Genomic DNA, 19,352 nt, shown 5'->3' on the forward strand with positions numbered 1-19,352 from the left:
GTCATCATCAGTGCTCCGGGGAGACTTCCCTCCCTTATCTCAAATTCATCTAGTCCTTAATGTTACTCCAAATGCTCACTAAGAAAACAGCCTTCCACCCAGCTGGGAAGTTACACGTAGGGAAGAGACTCCCCCAGTGGAGTATTGCTCAGCCTCCCGCATACCAGTTTACCAGATGTCTGCTTGCTTTGCTTCCTGCGGCATTTCCAGCCAACTCCCTGTCAGCTTCTCCTTTCCCTCTGGTAGGCTAAGTCTCCGCTGAAACAGCGGTCAGCTGCTGCCTTCGGAAGCGGTTGCTGACAAAGGATTGGCTGCTTCATCTGCAAATCAAGCCGAGAAGCTGCCGGAAGAAGGCACCGTCCTGTTACGCAAGAGGGCTCGGCTGCAGAACTGCAAGTAATTCCTCCCTTTTAACCCCGTTGTTTGCAGCGTTTCTTGCAGCGGGACCATAAGAGGTAGCTGCTGCATGCCCGTCTCTGCTGGCGCCAGCACACCCCTTTCCTCCAGGTAGTTTGTAAACAAACTATAGAGGCTCCGGCTAGCTGCGGGCAGCCAGCGCTCCTGAAATGCACAGGCCGGGGCCCGTTTCTAATGGCTATCCGCGTCCTGACATTTAGGGGTGGATGAACCGGGGGCAGGAATAGCACTCCCGCCTTCCACCCAGTGCTGAGCACTTCTGACTTCTTCAGAGCCCTTGCAAACATTAACTAACCCCCACCATGCCCAGGATTTGCAACCTACAGCTGCACCAGCTAGTCCTCTGCCCGCCCTGCTGGACTCTGGGGCCTTCCTCTAACAAGTAACTGAGTCTCCATGGCAAGGGACCCTCTCTCTCGCTTAGGGTGACCAGACAGCAAGTGTGAAAAATCGGGACAGGGGTGTGATAGGAGCCTATATAAGAAAAAGACCCCAAAATCGGGACTGTCCCTATAAAATTGGGATGTCTGTCTGCCTCAAGCTGTTGCAATTACATGGATTGTGCTGTGGCTAATACCTGCATCCTGGCCATCAGCCCCCAGCTTTAAAGGAGACCTAGGGGACCCGCCCCCACCTGTCATGCAATGCCTTTGCAAATCCCACAGCATTGCACATGCCCAGCACTGGCTGATAGTAGCAGGAGTTTCCCCATCCTGCCAGGCTTGCAGCCACTGGGCATGCTCCAGTTCAGAGGCGGATTAAGATTTATTGGGGCCCTGTGCACAAAGAACATTTGGGCCCCCCACATCCTGGGGGCCTAGGGTGTCCAGAATCAGAGGAAGTAGGGGGGCATCTCTCCCCTCCCTTTTTAAAAGTGAGAGGGCCATGCCTGCCCATTTTTTAACATAGGTGTAGAAGCCTCAGGCAGGCACAAAGTGGCAGCTGCATGGATGTAGTTTGGGGGAAGTGAAGGGGTGTTGCCCCCCCCAAACTGCAAGCCTCAGGCCAGAGGCGACAGGAGGAGTAATGCCGCTTGTGGTTGCTGCCTCAGGCATAAAGCCCAGGTGGCAGCCGTTGGGGCAGCCTGGCAGAAGGATCCGGGTGCAGGCACTGGGTGGAGTGCAGGGGCCACGGAGGCTGGAGGAGCTCTCTGCCCAGCTCCTTGCTGCGTGTGACCTTCCCAGGGCTCCCTCCCTCCTTCCAGGCCATGTCAGGGCCTCCTTTCCCCGCAGAGCATGTCTGCAGGCCCTGGGGAGGGGGCAGGAGGCGGGACCAGAGCCCCTGCCCCATGGTCCCACCAGCAGCGGTGTTCCCCTGTGGGTGGGGATACGGGCTGGGGACTGCTCTTGGACACTCCGGCCCCCTGCTCAGTGCAGGTGCAGGGTCTCGGGCACCCCACAGTGGCCTGAGCTCCCTTGGCAGCTCTTACCACTGTTGGCTCCAGCTTCTGTCCTGGCCAGGGTGTGGGGCGGGGCCTAAGGGAGGGAGGAGGAGGAGCAGGGGGCAGGGACAGTTCCAGTGACAGTGGCGCCCCCCCCCACTTCTACACAGGTTCTGGCGCTCCTGCGGGGGCTCATGAATTGGCCAGGGCCCCTGGGCATGTGTTAATCCGCCACTGCCTGTAGATTAGCTACCCAACATAGCCAAAACTCCCATAGATGATTATAAAACCAAAGACCCCGTAGAAGAACTTGAAAGGAGCAAAACCAAAAGCTCAGTGGATGAGCAGGTAAACAATGGAGCAGGTCAAAGCAGTCTTCCTGCTAGAATAGGTTTGAAGTTCCCATCTGATAAATCACTTTCTCGATTCAGTTTTATCACCGGAGCAACTGCGTATGCTTGATACAGATTGGTCCTGGCCTGCCCACTGAGTGTGATATGCCAAATAGAGAGTTTCAGTTTTTCCTACAAGCTGCCATTTTTCCATCTTCATTTTACAGCATGATAAAAGCACTGCATGAAGATTTGCATGTCAAGTGGCTTAGCATGCTCATATCTTTCCGATTACACATACTGTCACATCTGGTGCTTGTTTGGGGATACAGAAGCTCAAAAATCAACATGGGTAACAGGTTTCAATGATTGGAAGAATATGCTAAAGTTAATGGCTGTTCATGGGAGGACCAAACAACTTCTGCAGTCACATGTGGCAGCTTTACAGTTTTGACCCTTCACAAGTACCAATGCATGTTTTGATAAACTAGCATCTGAAATATTAGGAAGTTGCAAGAAGTACTAAAAATATTGCATGACAGTCAAAACTTTAGCTAATTTAGGTCCCCCTTTTCATGGCCTCTGTGAAGTGTTGGAGAGCATCTGTTGTGGTATTTAGTTAATTATCATGAAGCTACTTGCCTGACTTAATACAAAATTTGCCCGACATATCAATGACACCAAGAGAATCAAATACTTGAGCAAGAAAATTACAGATGAACATAAGTCTTTTTGCTTCAGAAACCAGGAAGCACATACTTACTAGCTGCAAAGAAGCTAAGTTTTTTTTTACTGTTGTTGCAGATGCAGACATGTTGATCAAATGGCTTCACTTTTTTAATATTGATCATATCAAAGGAAAAGTAGATATAAAAGAGCATTTGTGGCAATAAGCGAGGCAGATGCTGCATCCATGTGTGACAAGTTAACTGAAGTTTTATTTGACAAGTATTGGATGAGACCCCAAATACATGTCTGGACAGGGTTCAAAAAGTAACTAGATAAGTTCATGGAGGATAGATCCATCAATGGCTATTAGCCAGGATGGGCAGGGATGGTGTCCCTAGCTGCCATTTGCCAGAAGCTGGGAATGGGCAACAGGGATGGATCACTTGATGATTCCCTGTTCTGTTCGTTCCCTCTGGGGCACCTGGCACTGGCCACTGTCGGAAGATAGAATACTGAACTAGATGGACCTTTGGTCTGACCCAGTATGGCTGTGCTTATGTTCTTATGACAGGGATATGTTGGGGCCAGTGTTATGGCTGGACCTTGTGGAGGAGTGCAAGCGAAAAGAGAGAGAATATCTTTCAGGCAAGGGAGGCAAAGTGTGTGCACCATATGTCCATTGCCTAGCACATCAAATTAACCTTGTTTTGGTTCATGCTTTTGAAGATATGGCCAGTCCAGACCTGAAGATTTTCTTCACAGCTTTGCAGGAAATACATAAATATTTCATAGACTAGCCATCAGTGTGGAAAAACTAATGATTAAGTCTAAAAATAATCTTTATCTTCAAACCCTTGCTTGAGAGAGTGCAGCTTTACAAAGAGAAGAGGAACTTGCTGATGCACTTTAGGCCCCTGAAGTAGCTGACAGGATTGATGCAGCAGCTGAAATTGCACAGGCTTCTGAAGAATGAAGGAAACCTTTACATGTAACAGCATTCTGCAAGACTAGATGGGCAGCTCAAATGAAAGCCATTGAGGCAACTATAGTACATTGTTTAGAGTATTATTGAATGCCAAGAAGATGAAACTGTGGCTGAATGCAGGAGTAGTGAGGACATATACTGAGCAAAAAGCAACCTGTCTGATGGATTGGCTGTTCTATCTCAGTATGTTATGGTGGCATAGGATCTTTGTTATCATGGCTGCAGTCTCTGGAATCTTTTGGTCAAAGACAATTGACCTGATCCAAGTCCTCCAACACAGTGAATGAGCTCAGCAATCTCAGATCTGAAAAAAATTATGAGGGAAATTGTAAAAATCTCAGACCAGGCGGGAAGCAACGGGTTATGAAAACACAAACGATCCAAGCCAGAGGAAGAGATGTGTACTCTGCATGTATGATGCATTTGTACACAATTGTGTGTTAGAAGCAAAGGAAAACCATCGAAGGAAATATTTTGAGGTTTTGGATATGATGGGTGAACTAAAATCTCAGTGTGAGGGAATTCAAGAGGTAGCTGCTTGATTTGGTTTTATCCATCCCAGGTGACTTAAAAAAATATAACTTTAGCAGAGTCAAAGGAGAAAGTTCTTAAACTCATGGGGAAATACTCATTTTTCTTTAGACTTGGTTTACAAGATTGTAAAATTATTCATCTTGAAAAACAAAGGACACAGAGGTATTCAGTTTGTCCCTTGGAGTCCAGAGCTACTTGAATTTCATTGTCTCAAGTTATCCGGGTGATGTTTTTACCAGAAATGGAAATATTGTGTTGACTCTCACCCTACTAATTGGAATGCCTAGCGCTGAATGTGAAATGAGCACATTAAGATGTGTCAAAAATTGTGTGTTCAACACTGTCACAGACACGGTTGAGTGATCTTATGTTCCTTCCGACAGAGAAAGACATGACCGTATCAAACAGTTGGCCAAGGAAAAGTATTGCCATTGGTGCAAGGTTCCAGTAATTGAAAATACGCAAGCCAACACAGTTTGAGTGAGATTCCACTTATGTTTGGGCCTGCGATTTTTTTTAAACCTTTATATTAAAAAAAGCCTAAGGCGATGTGACTATGCTGCATGTTTGCTGACCATGTTCTGACCTTTAAATCTGCCCCTAAGTTTGGCCTATCCTGGTTTTCTAGTTTTGGATGGACTGTGGGTTTCATGTTGTGTTAAAGCACCTAAGGCTTGAGATGGGATTTTTTTTTAAATAAATCTAAAACCAAGTTTCTAAAAATCCCTTGACTCACTTAGAATGACTAACTCAAGCTGATCTGATGCTGACTTTCTGTGTGATTTCTGCCAAGTCGCCTAACTTCGCTGTCCTTGGTCATAGAGTGTCTTAGGTAAATTTCCCCCTAAATTGGTATTAAATTATACCAAGGGTTGGAGCACTTGTGCAGATGGAGCACTTGTGCAGACAGACCACTGGCGTTTTAAGCAAAGAATTGTCTGACCATGCTCAGGGAAGATCTAGGCAACAGGCTGGTTAAAACCCCTGGGCCCTGTCTACACTACTGCTCTAGCCAATGCTTGATCTGCAATGGGAGGCTTGTCTAAAATTCCTGACTCAGATGCAGCCTCTGTGCCTCCATCTGTAGTTTTCCTACTTGTCCTCTTTTTGCGTTTAAGCATCTTCAGTGATTTTGCACAGGTGCAACTGATTGGAACTAAGTATGCAAAGGCCTGATGTACACAAAGGAATAGGAGTCAGCTCACACTCTCAACTGGGGTGGTTCTGCAGGGATCGCAGAAGTGAAATGCAGCAAAAAGAAAGGGGTTGTCACGAAACTAACAGATCCAACTCTGAATACACACACAGGGTAGATTGAAGCAATAAGGGGTGATTTCTATAAATGGCAAAAAACCTACATTCAGGCAGAGTTAGGGCTGCTTGGTGGCATGTCATCCCCTTGCAGAACGCTAAGTGGAGCAAAAGTCAAACTTCTAAAAACCAGGAAATGTAGAATTAAGGTTGTCCATGCAACCTTAACTCTGCCTTCTTTCAGCAATGCTCTAATATGCCCTGTTATGACACATACCTTTACTCTGCCAACCCCACAATTGCTGAAAGGTTTAAACCTTTCACCTGCTTTTGCAACCCATGCACCCTCACCCACACGAATCCATCTAATGCTATTAAAGGACAAAAATGGAAAAAGTTGGATGAGCACTAGCTCCATTAGATCCTAGCACCCACAGAGGGGGCAGCGAGAGGGATTCAGGTACCCTCAAAGCAACAAGGCCTCCCACACCTCAGCTCATGAGGGGAAAAGGTGGGGCTCAGCTCCCCCTCTCCCCCTGGGGCAAGAGCCCTTCAGATTTGGGCGCACACACATGGGAGGGAAGAATGTGGGGCTGACAGGTGCCCATTGGTATTCTCCCCTAGTCCCATGCCACTCATCCCAACAATCCAGTATCCCACCCCTCCAATTCCCCTAACCCCCACACCTCCCTCAACTGCACCCCAACCTCTCTCCCCTCCTGTATTATGCATCTCCAGCTATCCTTCTCCCCTTGCTGCAGCCCCAAACCCCTCTCCTGCTCTGCTCTGCTCTGCCCCTTAATGCCCCTCCCTCCCAGGAAGCATTCATATGTTTAATTCCTCCCTCCCACCATCATGGAGTGTATGTACCCCATGCTGCAACAACCAGGGGGTTAATCCAGGCACTGCTGACCGGCAGCCTTACAGCAGCTGGGAGGATAACAGGGCTGGGAAGCAGAGGGGTGGGGTGGCTAAAAGAAGAGTGAGCAGGCTGGGGAAAGGAATTCCTGTCAGCAAACTGCTAGAGAGCTACCAAGCGGCAATACCCCAGGAAGGGTGGAACAGACCAACAGGCTGAAGAGCCTGCAGAGGCCTGGGGGAAGGTTGATTGTGCCTGTTAGGGGGCTTATTTTTTTACCATTTTACTTCCCTGGTCCCTCTCGTATGAACAGAGAGCAACAGTACCCAAAGTCCAAAGGTGCAAACAATTCGATGTTTATTGGGGTGAACTTCCAGCAAGCATGATTCCAGTTTCCTTCCTCAGTGTCCCCCTTCCCAGCTCTGACACCACAGAGCCTTGCCTGTGTCCCTGTTCCTATCCCCCCCTTAGCAAAACATGATGCCAATTCCCCCACCCCCATTCCCTGTTCCCATTCCCCCCTTACTTCCTGATTGTCTGCAGACTATATAGTAAAACTTAGTTTTGCTTAGCTATACCTTAACCAATCATTTTACTAAAATTTAACTAACCAATCCTACCTAACACATTGTAACATAATTATTTAACCAATTATATCCCACCACCTTAATTGGTTTACACCGAACAAAAATTAATTATACAGCAGACAAAAACAATTACAAAACCAGACAGAGATTATACAGACAAACAATAGGGAAGTGGAGACTACAGTAATAAAACAATACAGAAATGAGGATTTCACATCCCAGTTATTGATAAGTGAGTTCTTGCCAGACAGGATGCTATCAAACTAAGTTTCCTTTTACATCTTCTAGGCTCTCCCCTTTCTCTGGAGATGATAGGAATATGAGGACAGGAATGTCTTCCTAACAGCCCAATAGCACCTTATTTCAATGTAACTAGTTTGAAATGTAAGAATGTAACCCTTTGCTTCCCAGTTTATGGCTGCCTCTGTTGCTTAGCCAAAGGCTTAGCCTAAAAACAGGGCCTCAGACTGTCACAGTAAAAAAGGCCCTTATACCAGCAAACAGTAATTGTAATTTCTTTCTTTTATACCCCTGTAACTAGCTACGTGATAAAAATACACCTAAATTATTAAGGTATAGGCCTTTGCAAACAGGCCTGAATATTTATATCCTAACAGTGCCCTGAGCTCCTTCCTGAGTCAGTGAACACTGATCCTGCTTGTCTGGCTTGAGGGCCCTGAGCTGGAACCTAGTGCAGTGGTGAGCGGGGTTCCCCTACCAACTCCCTGATGGCCTTGAGAACAGAGGGGTCTTTCAGATTCCTGGGCACTAGGAATAGACAGAGTCCGGCTAATCTGAGTGATCCGGTGCCACGTCCCACGTGGCCAGGAGAGGGCACTGTTGCACTGCCGCACCAACTCCACCTCCTCTCCGCCCCCAAAATCTGCTACCCAAGACTCTCAAATTGTAGCCACTCAGTCCAAACCTTTTGTTTTAGGTGGGGGGTTTATGATTAACTTACTCTTAGTTATGTTAATTGAAGGGTGAATTCACAGCTCTTAGTCTCAATGAGATCTGTGATTCATCCAGTCATTAGTAGCTCTCAGTTGAACAGGGCAGAAGGAAATCAGTTTTAGAAGGGGAGGGCTGTAACTCGATAACCCCTTGGTCAAAAGACCCCAAGTATGGATCAGTAACACTAGCCCATGCCCCAAATTTCAAAGCAATCTGAGTAACCATTTGGATTTTAAAGCACTTAGAAGCACCAGCCTTTAAAGCCTATAAACTGGAAGGAAAGGAAACCCTCTGGCCATTTTTCTGTATTAGCGGGTGTGCACTGTAAACAATGTCCATTTTCTCAAATCCCGTCCTCAGTCTGTATCCCCCAAAGATTTAGTGGGTGTCACCACTATCTTGGGTAAAACTAGACAGATTGAGACCATTTTGAACCGCCTCACATCAATAGTTTTATCTCTAGCTCTGTGCAAAAAACCCCATCCTCATCAACACCACCACAAAAAGCAACCACAGATAGAAACTTTTTGAAAAATGGTTATTTTTTCAGGTCCTAAGTCTTCATAGCCCCTACCCTGCACTCTCCTGAGGCACAACAAATTTCAAAGGACTCCTACTAAGCATGTCAATTTTAGAAGACTTAGAAATGTTGATCTTTAAATGGAAGTTGTAATATAATCTTAACTCTTGGGCACTGCTGGACCACTATAATTACTCTTCAGAGTGCAACTGGACTTCATTGTTGTTTTAAATCACTTTCTTAATTTCTTAGCAATTGATGAATAAATTAACCTTTCACTTTTGATATGGTTTTCTTTGTGCATTTTTCTCAGTGAAAACAGACCAAACAATTTCATGTTCTGGCTCTTAAGCATTTATCAAAATGCTACTATAACAAGGTGGCAAATCCTGCAGGGAGATATATGTTGGCTGGTTTTTGAATAAAGAAATGTTGGGTTAGCTTTATTTACAAACAGATTTAATACAAAACCAACTAACCAACCAAGCTGAGGGTATTATATGGAACACACTTTAAAAACAAAAATTCAAACAATCTAAATTTTAATACTTACAAATAACTTTATTCTCAATTGCATCTGTAATTTACCTGGCCAGGATGGCAGCAGCTGAATGTAGTTGGGAATGTGTACTTTGTCAGATCCTGAGAGAAACATGGTATAGCCCAAGGATCGGCAACCTTTCAGAAGTCGTGTGCCGAGTCTTCATTTATTCACTCCAATTTAAGGTGTCGTGTGCCAGTAATACATTTTAACCTTTTTAGAAAGTCTCTTTCTATAAGTCTATAATATATAACTAAACTGTTGTTGTATGTAAAGTAAATAAGGCTTTTAAAATATTTAAGAAGCTTCATTTAAAATTAAATAAAAATGCAGAACCCCCCAGACCGGTGGCCAGGATCCGGGCAGTGTGTGTGCCACTGAAAATCAGCTCGTGTGCTGCCTTATGCACATGTGCCATAGATTGCCTACCCCTGGTATAGGCCTAGGCCTAAAGCTTGACAGAATGCTGGTGTGGGATCTACTCTTGGTTCAGGATAGGGTTTGAATTTATATTTGTTTCCCAGTAGAACACCCCCAGGCTATTCCCTACTGAGAAGCTAAACTAACCATATGGATTGTGAGGCAAAGTGTGCAAATACTGGTGCAGAAAGGCTGAACGTTCCAGCTCTTAAGACTTTATGAGAGTGGCTCTTGCTTGACCAGATACACAATGAAGCACCCTACCAAGCTAATGATACTTGTTTTCTTTTCAGAGTCCACGGAAGTGGAGCCACCCTGAGACACAGCATGAGTTCAGGTCTGATTGAGAACTATGTGGCAGCCATGGTGCTGAGCGCAGTTGGTGATACCCTGGGCTATTGCAATTCAAAATGGGAGTTCCTGCGGAATGGCCAGGAGATTCACAGGCAGCTTGCACAATTAGGGGGGCTGGGAAACATCAGTATAGCAGGCTGGAAAGTCAGCGATGACACGGTGATGCACTTGGCTACAGCTGAAGCTCTGGTAGCTGCTGGGAAACAACCAAGTTTTCCAGAGCTCTATTCCCTTATAGCGAAGCACTACAAGGACTGTATGAATGACATGGTTGGCAGAGCTCCAGGTAATCCTTCTGAAATTGTATCTGTACCATACAAAACAATGTTTACTTCCTCCGTCTAATTTTTTCTCTCTCTCATTCCCTCTTTAATTAAGGCTACCAGAGAGTGCCCCTGTTTTTAGTTGCGTATAACTTTACCAAACTAAGTATTCAGGCTGAAATTTTCCATGTGAGTTGTCTGCATCATACTGATTTTTCTGGAAAGTTTCAAATAAAACGGTTCTGCCATTTCCAAGAACAAGGTTAGGAAAAAGACATTGTTTTGCTAATATTCCTACAACAGTTTCTTTGAGAAGTTCCAGCACCTCCATGTTTGGATCTGGGACTTGAAATTTGGCAGGGAGGTGACCTTTATGTCAGGGATGTGCCTTTGCAATTCCTGTGAAAAATATGCCCACATATGGCCCATATAAGCCTTTGGGGGGAAAAAAATCTCACTTTTACATATGCTCAGTAAAGACGTTGTAGAGTTTGGCAGCTAAATTCCCTGAAAATTGTATCTGCATCGAGCATGCTCCAGCCCAGGATGGAAGGGGCTAAACAGAATGTGACTGTCCCTGCTGGGGGGCCACTATAGGGCCTGGAACCAGACCTGAGAGCAGGAAGCCTTTTTGTCCTGGGCTCTCAATGCCTCCCCATCCCCGCCCTGCTGGCACCCTGGCAGTGTGGAGGAGAAGCAGCCTGATCCAACTGCAGAGTGGAGAAGAGCTGGATTGGGGAGGGGCAATGGAGGAAGTAGATTGGGACAAACTGCTCAGAGCTGGGGAAAAAAACTGGCTGGTAAATTGACTGGATATATAAGTAATACAATCGAAATAAAATCTTTCAACATTATCAGTGACATTTTTGGAATTTCTGTTCCATGGGAAATTTCAGCTTTTCATTCTGATACAGAACTAGCAGGGTTGGTTTTTTTTGGTTGGTTGTTTTGGGAATGTCCTGCGGAATTCCAACGTCCAGGCAGCTGTAGTGACCATGTAATTAAAGATAGTATGATATTGTATATGCACAAGGGGGCCAAAGTAAGGTTTCATGGGCAACTTTAATGCTGGCATTTCCTAACTTTTCAGTACTTGGCTTTGCATCCTTAACATTCTTTTAACATGCAGTAGAAACTCAGAATTACGAACTGACCAGTCAGTCCATCACACACCTGATTTGGAACCGGAAGTGCACAATGAGGCAGCAGCGGGGGAAGGGGGAAGCTAATACAGTACAGTACTGTGTTAAATGTAAACTACTAAAGAATTAAGGGAATGTAACATTTTTCTTCTGCACAGTAAAATTTCAAAGCTGTATTAAGTCAATGTTCGGTTGTAAACTTTTGAAAGAACAACCATAACATTTTGTTCAATGTTATGAACAACCTCATTCCTGTAGTGTTCGTAACTCAGAGGTTCTACTGTAGTTTTTGGTCTGCAGTATACATCTTGTGCATATACATATACACAAAAATAAATATGCAGTGTTAAGGCTACAAAATTTACACAGATGGGATATAAAATTAAGTACAAGAAAAGAGATAAGCCACATCAATTTTTTTTTTAAAACTACAATGATCTTTACTGGTAACACCTTTAGTTTATTAAAATCTAAATCCCTTTTGACTAGTTCTGCTGTTTAATTTTCTGCATTTTTCCTCAGCTAGACAATGAAAGTACAGCAATCACAGTTTAGCCAGTTTTACTTTCTAATTTTCCCACACTAGTACAATGCTGCAAAGTTTGGGTTGCAAACATTCCAGGGGAATGTCTGGATGCTTGTGGAATGGGTAACTGGAGACATGAAATTTACCACTGATGATTTATACAATTCATGGAAACTTTGCAGTTGTTAGGCTATAAATATGCTTTGGACCTAAACTGATGAACACTCATGACTCCAGGTAAGCCAAAGGAAACTGCAGGTGCTTAACAGCTTTGAAAATTAGGCCATCTCTGCTTAGGTAACAAAGTATGGACTGACGTACCTTATTTCAGGCATATTGACAGTTTTTGCCACTGTCCTAAGTGGTTAAGAGAGAGTCTCTCTGTAGTTACAGTTGTAGCTAGCTTTCTGTTACAAGACTGATTTTTTTACCCTTATCTTACATGTTCAAAACTTCAATCAAGCTATTTGAAATATGTCATGTATATGCTCCTTTGCCAGAGAAGAAGTTTTTAGGAGTTGTCTGACAAAATCTGCTGAGAGACAGAGTCTGGAGGTGGTGGGGAAATCAAAAAGATTGTTTAACTTTTTAAAATTAGTTCTTTGCTTTCACACACTAAATTTGGCCCGGAAATGACAAACTTGTTTTATTTTGTTGGCCTTGACAAGGACTGAGACTTTGATGCTGTCTTATATATTACTTACACTCTCTCTCTCTCTCTAATGGGGGTTTTCTGAAGCTTTTTCATACTTTTTATAAATTAAGGATCGTGTAAGTAAGTGAGTTTGGTTTGGGATTATACAAGTTATTTCAGCAGTTGAAGTCAAGGGAAGTCGAGACACATAGGTAAGCAAGGCAAATTAGGTTTTGATATGAAATTAGGAAAGGTATACAGGAAAGCTCCTTCCCTTCCCTGCTTATCCTCTGGCGTTCATCATTCCTCATTCTAAATGAACATTCTGGCCTATTGATCAAGGCTTCCCTTTATTAGTCTGTTTCCTTCCTGCACAGGTCCTACCTGCATTCAAAACGCACAGGCCCTGCAGCCAGACCAACCAGATGGCTGGAGGATTCCGTTTAACAAGCATGAGGGAGGATGCGGGGCTGCCATGCGGTCCATGTGCATTGGGCTGAGATTCTGTCATCCTGAGCAGTTGGACAGCTTGATTCAAGTCAGCATCGAGAGCGGTCGAATGACCCATCATCATCCAACTGGCTATCTGGGATCCCTGGCTTCTGCTCTCTTTACCGCCTATGCTGTGAATCGCAAGCCCCCTCACGAATGGGGGAAGGGACTGATGGAAGTGCTGCCACAGGCTAAAGTCTACATCCAGAAGTCTGGCTACTTTGTGAAGGAGAACCTGAAGCACTGGTGAGCCAGGCTGGGTTCTGCTGGTGAGATGACTGGAATTTGTAGGCTCCCAAATGGCTGATTACCACTCTCTCCAGACTATCAAATGCAAGGCATTCAGCAACCTCAGCCATGGGGTCTCAACACTGTTCTTTGAAAGGACTCTGTTTCAAGGAGGGTTCACTTCATGGCCCTTTTACACTGCCTTTGTATCAATGAGAATCAGGCCCTAGGATAGGAAAGGTTTCTACCCCATGCCACAGCTTTCCTCTGCATTGCCCACTCCTGTGTGTTCAGGCCTCCCTGCAGTCTTGTTGGAAGGTTATGAAAGTTCTTTACACACGCTAACGAATTAACTTTTCTAAACCCCTCGGTGAGGGAGGGAAGTATTGCTGTCCCTAGTGTTAGTGTGCAGGTGCTGGGGGCCTGAGAGATACAGATCAGACTAGATGATTTGGTGGTCACTTCTGGCCTTAAATGCTATGAATATGTGACTTTACAGATGGAGAAGAGGGGATTAAGCAACGTGCCCTCCACCACACTTCAGTTCTCTAACGGGGCCAAAGAGAGAACCCAGCTCCTTGCATCTCAGCTACAAGACCATCCTTTCTCCCTAGAGCCTGAATGCCTAGAGATTGGGGCTGTTACACTAAATATGGAGAACCTTAAATAGATCAGAGCCCAGCTCAACTCAGACAAGCAATCAAGGGTTCTGATGTTTCTTTGCTAAAACCAAACCTAGAGTCTGCAAATCTTACGAGAACATGCTTCTCCATGAGCTTTCCACGGATCCTGCACAACAGCCTCTCTGTGCAAACTGTACCGCTGATGTCAGACAGAGCTAGGGAGTGCGGAGGTGATTGAAACAGAGAGGGAGAGAATTATTCATGCTTTTCAGAATCCAACAAGGTTCTTTCTAAAAAAGAGGTGGCTTTGGGAGGAGGAAGGGGATTTTAACTTTATCCAAGCTAGTTCATATAGTCCTAATTAGCTTAAAAACCAACACTTGGGGTCAGTTCCTCAGCTGAAGCGATGCAGATTTACACCAGTTGAGGATGATCTTCAACAACAGCTCATTGAATACTAAAGTGATTTGTGAATATTTGTGACTAAGAAACAGCACGTTTGGTTCACTATTCTTTGTGGAGTCATTCACTGGCTATTCAGATGGCTGACAACCATTTGTGAAAAAACGTGTGAAATTTTCAAGTGTTGCACACAATTTTTAACACCAATAATTATTCATTATTCAGAAATTTCCTGTAATATTTGTCATCTAACTATGGAGCAGAGATACCACGACTACTTCTGTGGCCAATCACACACCACCAATAAATTCTCCAGTGGACACTTCAAACAAACCATAGGCTGAAATTTGGTTGCATAAACTGGCAAATTCCAAATTGACAGTAATCAGGATTGGCTCATCAGTAATTCAGAAAGGAGAAAGGGGGGGGAAGGTGTTGAGCTCTATCTTCCATCACTAATAGGTTACCTCAGCTTGGAAGAAAGCAGTCCTGAGGCAGCAGCAAATTTATTTTTAGAGCTGGGAAGTTCAGATATACATTTTGAAAGACTCCCGAGTTTCAGATGTTGATTTCTTTCCCCCAGCACATTAGGGCTTGGGGCAAGCAGCTAAAATATTCTGATCTGGATCCTGGTTTGGACTCTGAATCCATTCACACACATAATTTGTGGAGATGTCTGAATGCAGGATTTTGGTTCTCTCTGCTTACTTTCTGTCACTTTGAATCCCTTGCAATGTAATGGGTTATTTGTCCCTGTCGGTGCTCTACTGCCCTCTCCTGGAGGGAAGTGTCAAATGCTTAAGTGTTCCTCCCTTTGTGATTCTCATTCTCTCATTGCCTTTGTATCATGCCGCTGATGTCTCCAGTTAGACAGGAGAGGTTTGCTGTTTGATTTAGCAGGTGGGCTGAGTTCTCTCTCTCATGTTTTTTGCTGACAGCTGTGGTGTCCATCTATTTAAACAAAAGTGCTGCCTACTGCTACCCTCGGACTTCTGCTTACTTTTCTCTCCTGTTTTGTAGGTCCTACTTTAAAGAACAGTGGCAAAGATACCTGAAGTCCAGGGGAATTTCAGATGGAGAGTCTGTTCCTACCTTCCCCCCTGTGTATGGTGTGAAGGAGCGAGATGAATTCTATGTCTCCCTGAGCTACTCTGGCTGGGGCGGCAGCAGTGGGCATGATGCTCCAATGATTGCCTACGATGCCATACTTGGTGCTGGGAACTCCTGGACAGAGCTCGCTCACCGGGCTTTTTTCCACGGTGGGGACTCCGATTCTACAGCGGCCATTGCCGCGTGCTGGTGGGGGGCCATGTATGGCTTCAGTGGAGTCAATGTATCCCTTTACAGAGCACTGGAATACAGAGAGCGGCTGGAGAAAATAGCTAAGGCCTTGTATGAGGTCAGCCAGCCAGAGGGGTAGTCCAAGCAGAGAGGTGGTTCTAGAGTTCACAAGACAAAACTAAATTTTACAAAGTTCGTTGCATAGCTTGCAGGGCGAGGGGAGGGTTAGATTGATCTTGGACTGCACTTTACTGCTCATCTACCTGTAGCTCCTGATCCACCCAGAAAATGCTTGTGCTTCAGCAGTCTGTCTAGCCCTAGCATAACAGGATTAAGGATGAAAGTGTGAGGGGGAAAGCTGGCATAGCAGCTGTGTTCTTTTTTTTTTTGGCCATTGCTAGCAGAAATGCACTCGCAGAAGCACCAAAGAGCAATGCCTGGTCAGCCAGGTTTGGATTGTGTTAGTAATAGTATAAGAATTTGGTACTGGGTTGAGTTTGAGTGAAATTTTATATTCCTCCACAGAACAGAACCAGCACAGAGTGCTAATGCCAGCCTTCCCTTCTCTCACATCCCAGTGCACTCACCCCAGACACCTAGTGAGCACCTCGACAGCTGAGAGGGGAATACTGTCTGTAGGACCCTTTCAACCCTTAGTCCTAAGGGACCAATTAGTGTGAGGGTGGATTTTCACATCTTTAGTGAGGGGAGATGCATTTTTCTGCTTTAAGAGCAGTCATTTGGCATTTGTTTAAAACCTGATTTCACAGCGTCTCTAACCAGTTGCAGAATTTCAAGACCTTTTATGATTAAATAAAAATGTCAGTGTTCTCTCTTGCCTCCTGCTGTTAAGGGGGAAGTCAAATCCACATACAGTCTTAGAATTACCCTAAGTGAATGGTAACATTAGGGAGAGAATTTGCACCTTACTTCATCTAACTGGATCTCATTATGAAGAATTAGAGCTAGGAAATGGCGCTTGCTACCATATCCCAGTTAAGCGTCGAGACCTTTACAGCTGCTGAAAGATGTTCTTTTCTTGAAATTTGATGCAACTGCTGATAACACCTTTGAAAGTTTCTTGCTTCACTGTGCAAACAGCTAAATTCTGTGTCTTACTCCCAAGATGGCAGCTTTCAAGCTGATCATCATTTATCCTATTTAAGATCCTTTACAAAAGGAAATTACTATAGAATGTAATCTGATAATGCAGAACAATTCTGCTCTACGTGAAACAGTCTAGATTTGCAAATGAATAGAAGATAGCTGCTGCTTCACCACATCAGAGTTCGACATTGTGCCTTTTGATGAATTTGCAGCAGATATCCAGGAAATGCTGGAAGTGTGTGAACGAGTTTCCAAAGGAGAGGGAAAAGAGACTTGCAGTTCTGTACCTTTTGCCTGGGGTGACCTCTGGTTTTCAGTGCTCTGTCTATAATTAAATAAAAGCTCATATTTCTCATATTAAACTGTTTATTGGTGTTCCATTTTGTCCTTTGTTCTCACATGAGAGAGAAGGAAGGAAGTTGTTGTATTCATCCCTGACCAAACCCAGTGCTCAGGTCACGGAGGGTACATTTATTCTTCCCTCAAAGCACTGCAAAGTAACACCAAGAGCTTTTGTGCTTGCATTGAGGAGACAGGACCCCTGTGCCCAAAAGGACAAAGGTGAAGGCAAGGAGAAGATGGACAGATACTGTTAGGAAAGTGAAGGCCGCACAACATTGTTTGTTAAGGAACGGTGCTGAAGTGACATGGAATATAAACTCAGAGCTGAGGTGTTTTGTTTTTGTAAGGATAGTTCAGCTGTTCCCCCCTGAAACGTATTTCTGCACAAGTCTGGGCTCCCATCGCTATAACAGTCATGGAAGAATGCATCTGCCCATTTATCAAATTCAGACTTGGAAAACTGTTTCCTACCCCCCAAACCTATAGAACAAGACTAAACTAGTAACCCAAGAGCAACGTGCCTTAGTACATATTCCCTCCTCTCCCGACTCCTTCTCAAGGGAACTGCTGAGGAAAACTTTAGTGGTGCACTTGGTCCGTGGATCCAGAAGCCTTGCAAGTTTGTGTTTACATTTACTCATCAAAATAATTTACCCTTAGGCCTGGTCTACACTAGCGAGGTGGGGGTCGATGTAAGATACACAACTTCAGCTATGGGAATAGCGTAGCTGAAGTCGACAAATCTTATTTCGACTTACCTCCCATCCTCACAGCGTGGGATCGATGGCCGCGGCTCCCCCATCGACTCCCCTTCCGTCTCTTGCCTTGGTGGAGTTCTGGAGTCGACGGGAGCGCGTTCGGGGATCGATTTATCACATCTAGACGAGATGCGATAAATCGATCCCTGATAGATCGATTGCTACCCACCGATCCGGCGGGTAATGTGGATGTACCCTTAGCCTCCCCATCTCAAAACAAAGCAAGGGGCTACTATCACTGGGAAAAGAGAATGACAAGAGAAGTCATGAGCCAGGGATGTATGGGGGAAGCCTCTGTCTTCTGAGAGATGCTTTATCCCAGTTACATAGTGGGCGGGGGTTAAACACATGCACATGTGGAAAGCATACATTCAGCAGCTAGGCAACCTGGACCTCAGTGCCCGCCCACCCAACTCCCCCTGCCAAAGAACCTCAGGAGATGTGAGTAGGTCTGGCTGGAAAAAGCTAGTATTTCATGACCATTTTCTAAGAAAAAGTTTTGTTGTAACTTGTGTTTTTTGTTGTTTTTTAATACAAAAGTAGTAAGTTTTGTTACATTCTAACCTCCCAACCTAAACCCCACTTTGTTTCACTGTAAAAAACAAAGAAAATGGGTGTTTCTGCCAACAAAATGAAATTTAAAAACAAGCTTAGTTGAAAACCGAAACATCTCAACCAACATGAATTTATTTATTTATTTAGTGGCAGAAGTAGTCATTTTGGTCACAGACATTTCTGACCAAAAAAGCCTTTTTTTTTTAAAAATTAAAAAAGTTCTCTAGTCTTGAGTGTTTTAGGGGAAAGCAGCTGCACCAGGACCTCAGTGTAGATCTCAATGGGCACATCCACAGTGTTCCAGGAGTAAGCAGGTCTCCAGGCCACGTTGTGCAGTCTGGGTACTGCCCAGCGTAGAACTCCCACATGGTTTTCTGCTACACATTCAGCATCACTGTTTATCCCACAGACCACTCCCCCTGCATTTCAGTTGCCACCTCTTTTGAGCTGCAGTGGGAGACCCAACCCATGGGGATCTATCCCCATGGCCCTGCGCATACACCCGCCCACCTGTGCACGGCCTTCCTTCTGCAGATACTCAGTCCTTGTTTTAGAACATTCCATGCACTCCCCTCTCCTGCTTGGGTCCATTTAAGGAAACGTGGTGGGCTGAGGGAAGAGGAATTTGTATTTGTGCAAACTCCTGAAAATGTGATCCTTAAATGGGTGCTTCAGTTTCACCAGCCACAGAATGGAGGTGCTGACAAGGGAGTTTTACAAAAGGTTGGCCAGGTTCTTGCACAGTCAATAAAAATGGTTTTACTACTGAGGTGCCACCCATGTTCTTTCCGAGATTGCACACAAACACAGAACCAGGAACACAAGGCCCAAGAAATGGCTGGCTCCTTCTTGTTTTCAACTTTGATGAGATCTCTAGGGGTGTGTTCTAAGGCAACTTCTGTATTAGCCAGCTCTCTGAGCAAGCCAGGGCAAGTTATTCTGCCACATCACAGTGGCTCTGCACCCTGGGACCCAGAACGAGAGCATAGCTGTTAGCAGAAAACCTAAAGCCAGAATTCACCTAGAAGTGAGCAGCTCTAGAAAGTTCTCGGAAGTCAACATTAGCCTTTCCTCTGACCCCATTATAGCTGCCACCCTCCTGGTTGCTTATTACATACTTTCCTCACCAGAACTGCCAAGCGCATGGTTAGAATCCAAAGGCCTGATGACATCTCGATTCGACACAGCTCAGATG

The 19,352-nt window shown here is 44.9% G+C and overlaps 1 protein-coding gene across 4 annotated transcripts; it reads left to right on the forward strand.

Annotated features, from left to right (window-relative positions):
- Positions 1 to 249: 249 nt before the first annotated feature.
- Positions 250 to 16,481, forward strand: ADPRH (ADP-ribosylarginine hydrolase). Of its 4 annotated transcripts, none has more exons than XM_039518969.1 (4): positions 250 to 396; positions 9,744 to 10,090; positions 12,747 to 13,107; positions 15,135 to 16,481. In XM_039518969.1, the coding sequence occupies exons 2-4, from the start codon at positions 9,778 to 9,780 to the stop codon at positions 15,532 to 15,534; spliced, it is 1,074 nt and encodes a 357-aa protein (XP_039374903.1). In that variant the 5' UTR covers positions 250 to 396; positions 9,744 to 9,777; the 3' UTR covers positions 15,535 to 16,481. The 4 variants fall into 4 exon arrangements, with proteins under 4 accessions (XP_039374903.1, XP_039374912.1, XP_039374895.1 ...); XM_039518978.1 differs by having other exon boundaries at positions 306 to 392; XM_039518961.1 differs by having other exon boundaries at positions 353 to 507.
- The last annotated feature ends 2,871 nt before the right edge of the window (positions 16,482 to 19,352 follow it).

The sequence above is a fragment of the Mauremys reevesii genome, linkage group 1 (genome assembly GCF_016161935.1).
Source record: "Mauremys reevesii isolate NIE-2019 linkage group 1, ASM1616193v1, whole genome shotgun sequence".
Taxonomy (NCBI): domain Eukaryota; kingdom Metazoa; phylum Chordata; order Testudines; family Geoemydidae; genus Mauremys; species Mauremys reevesii.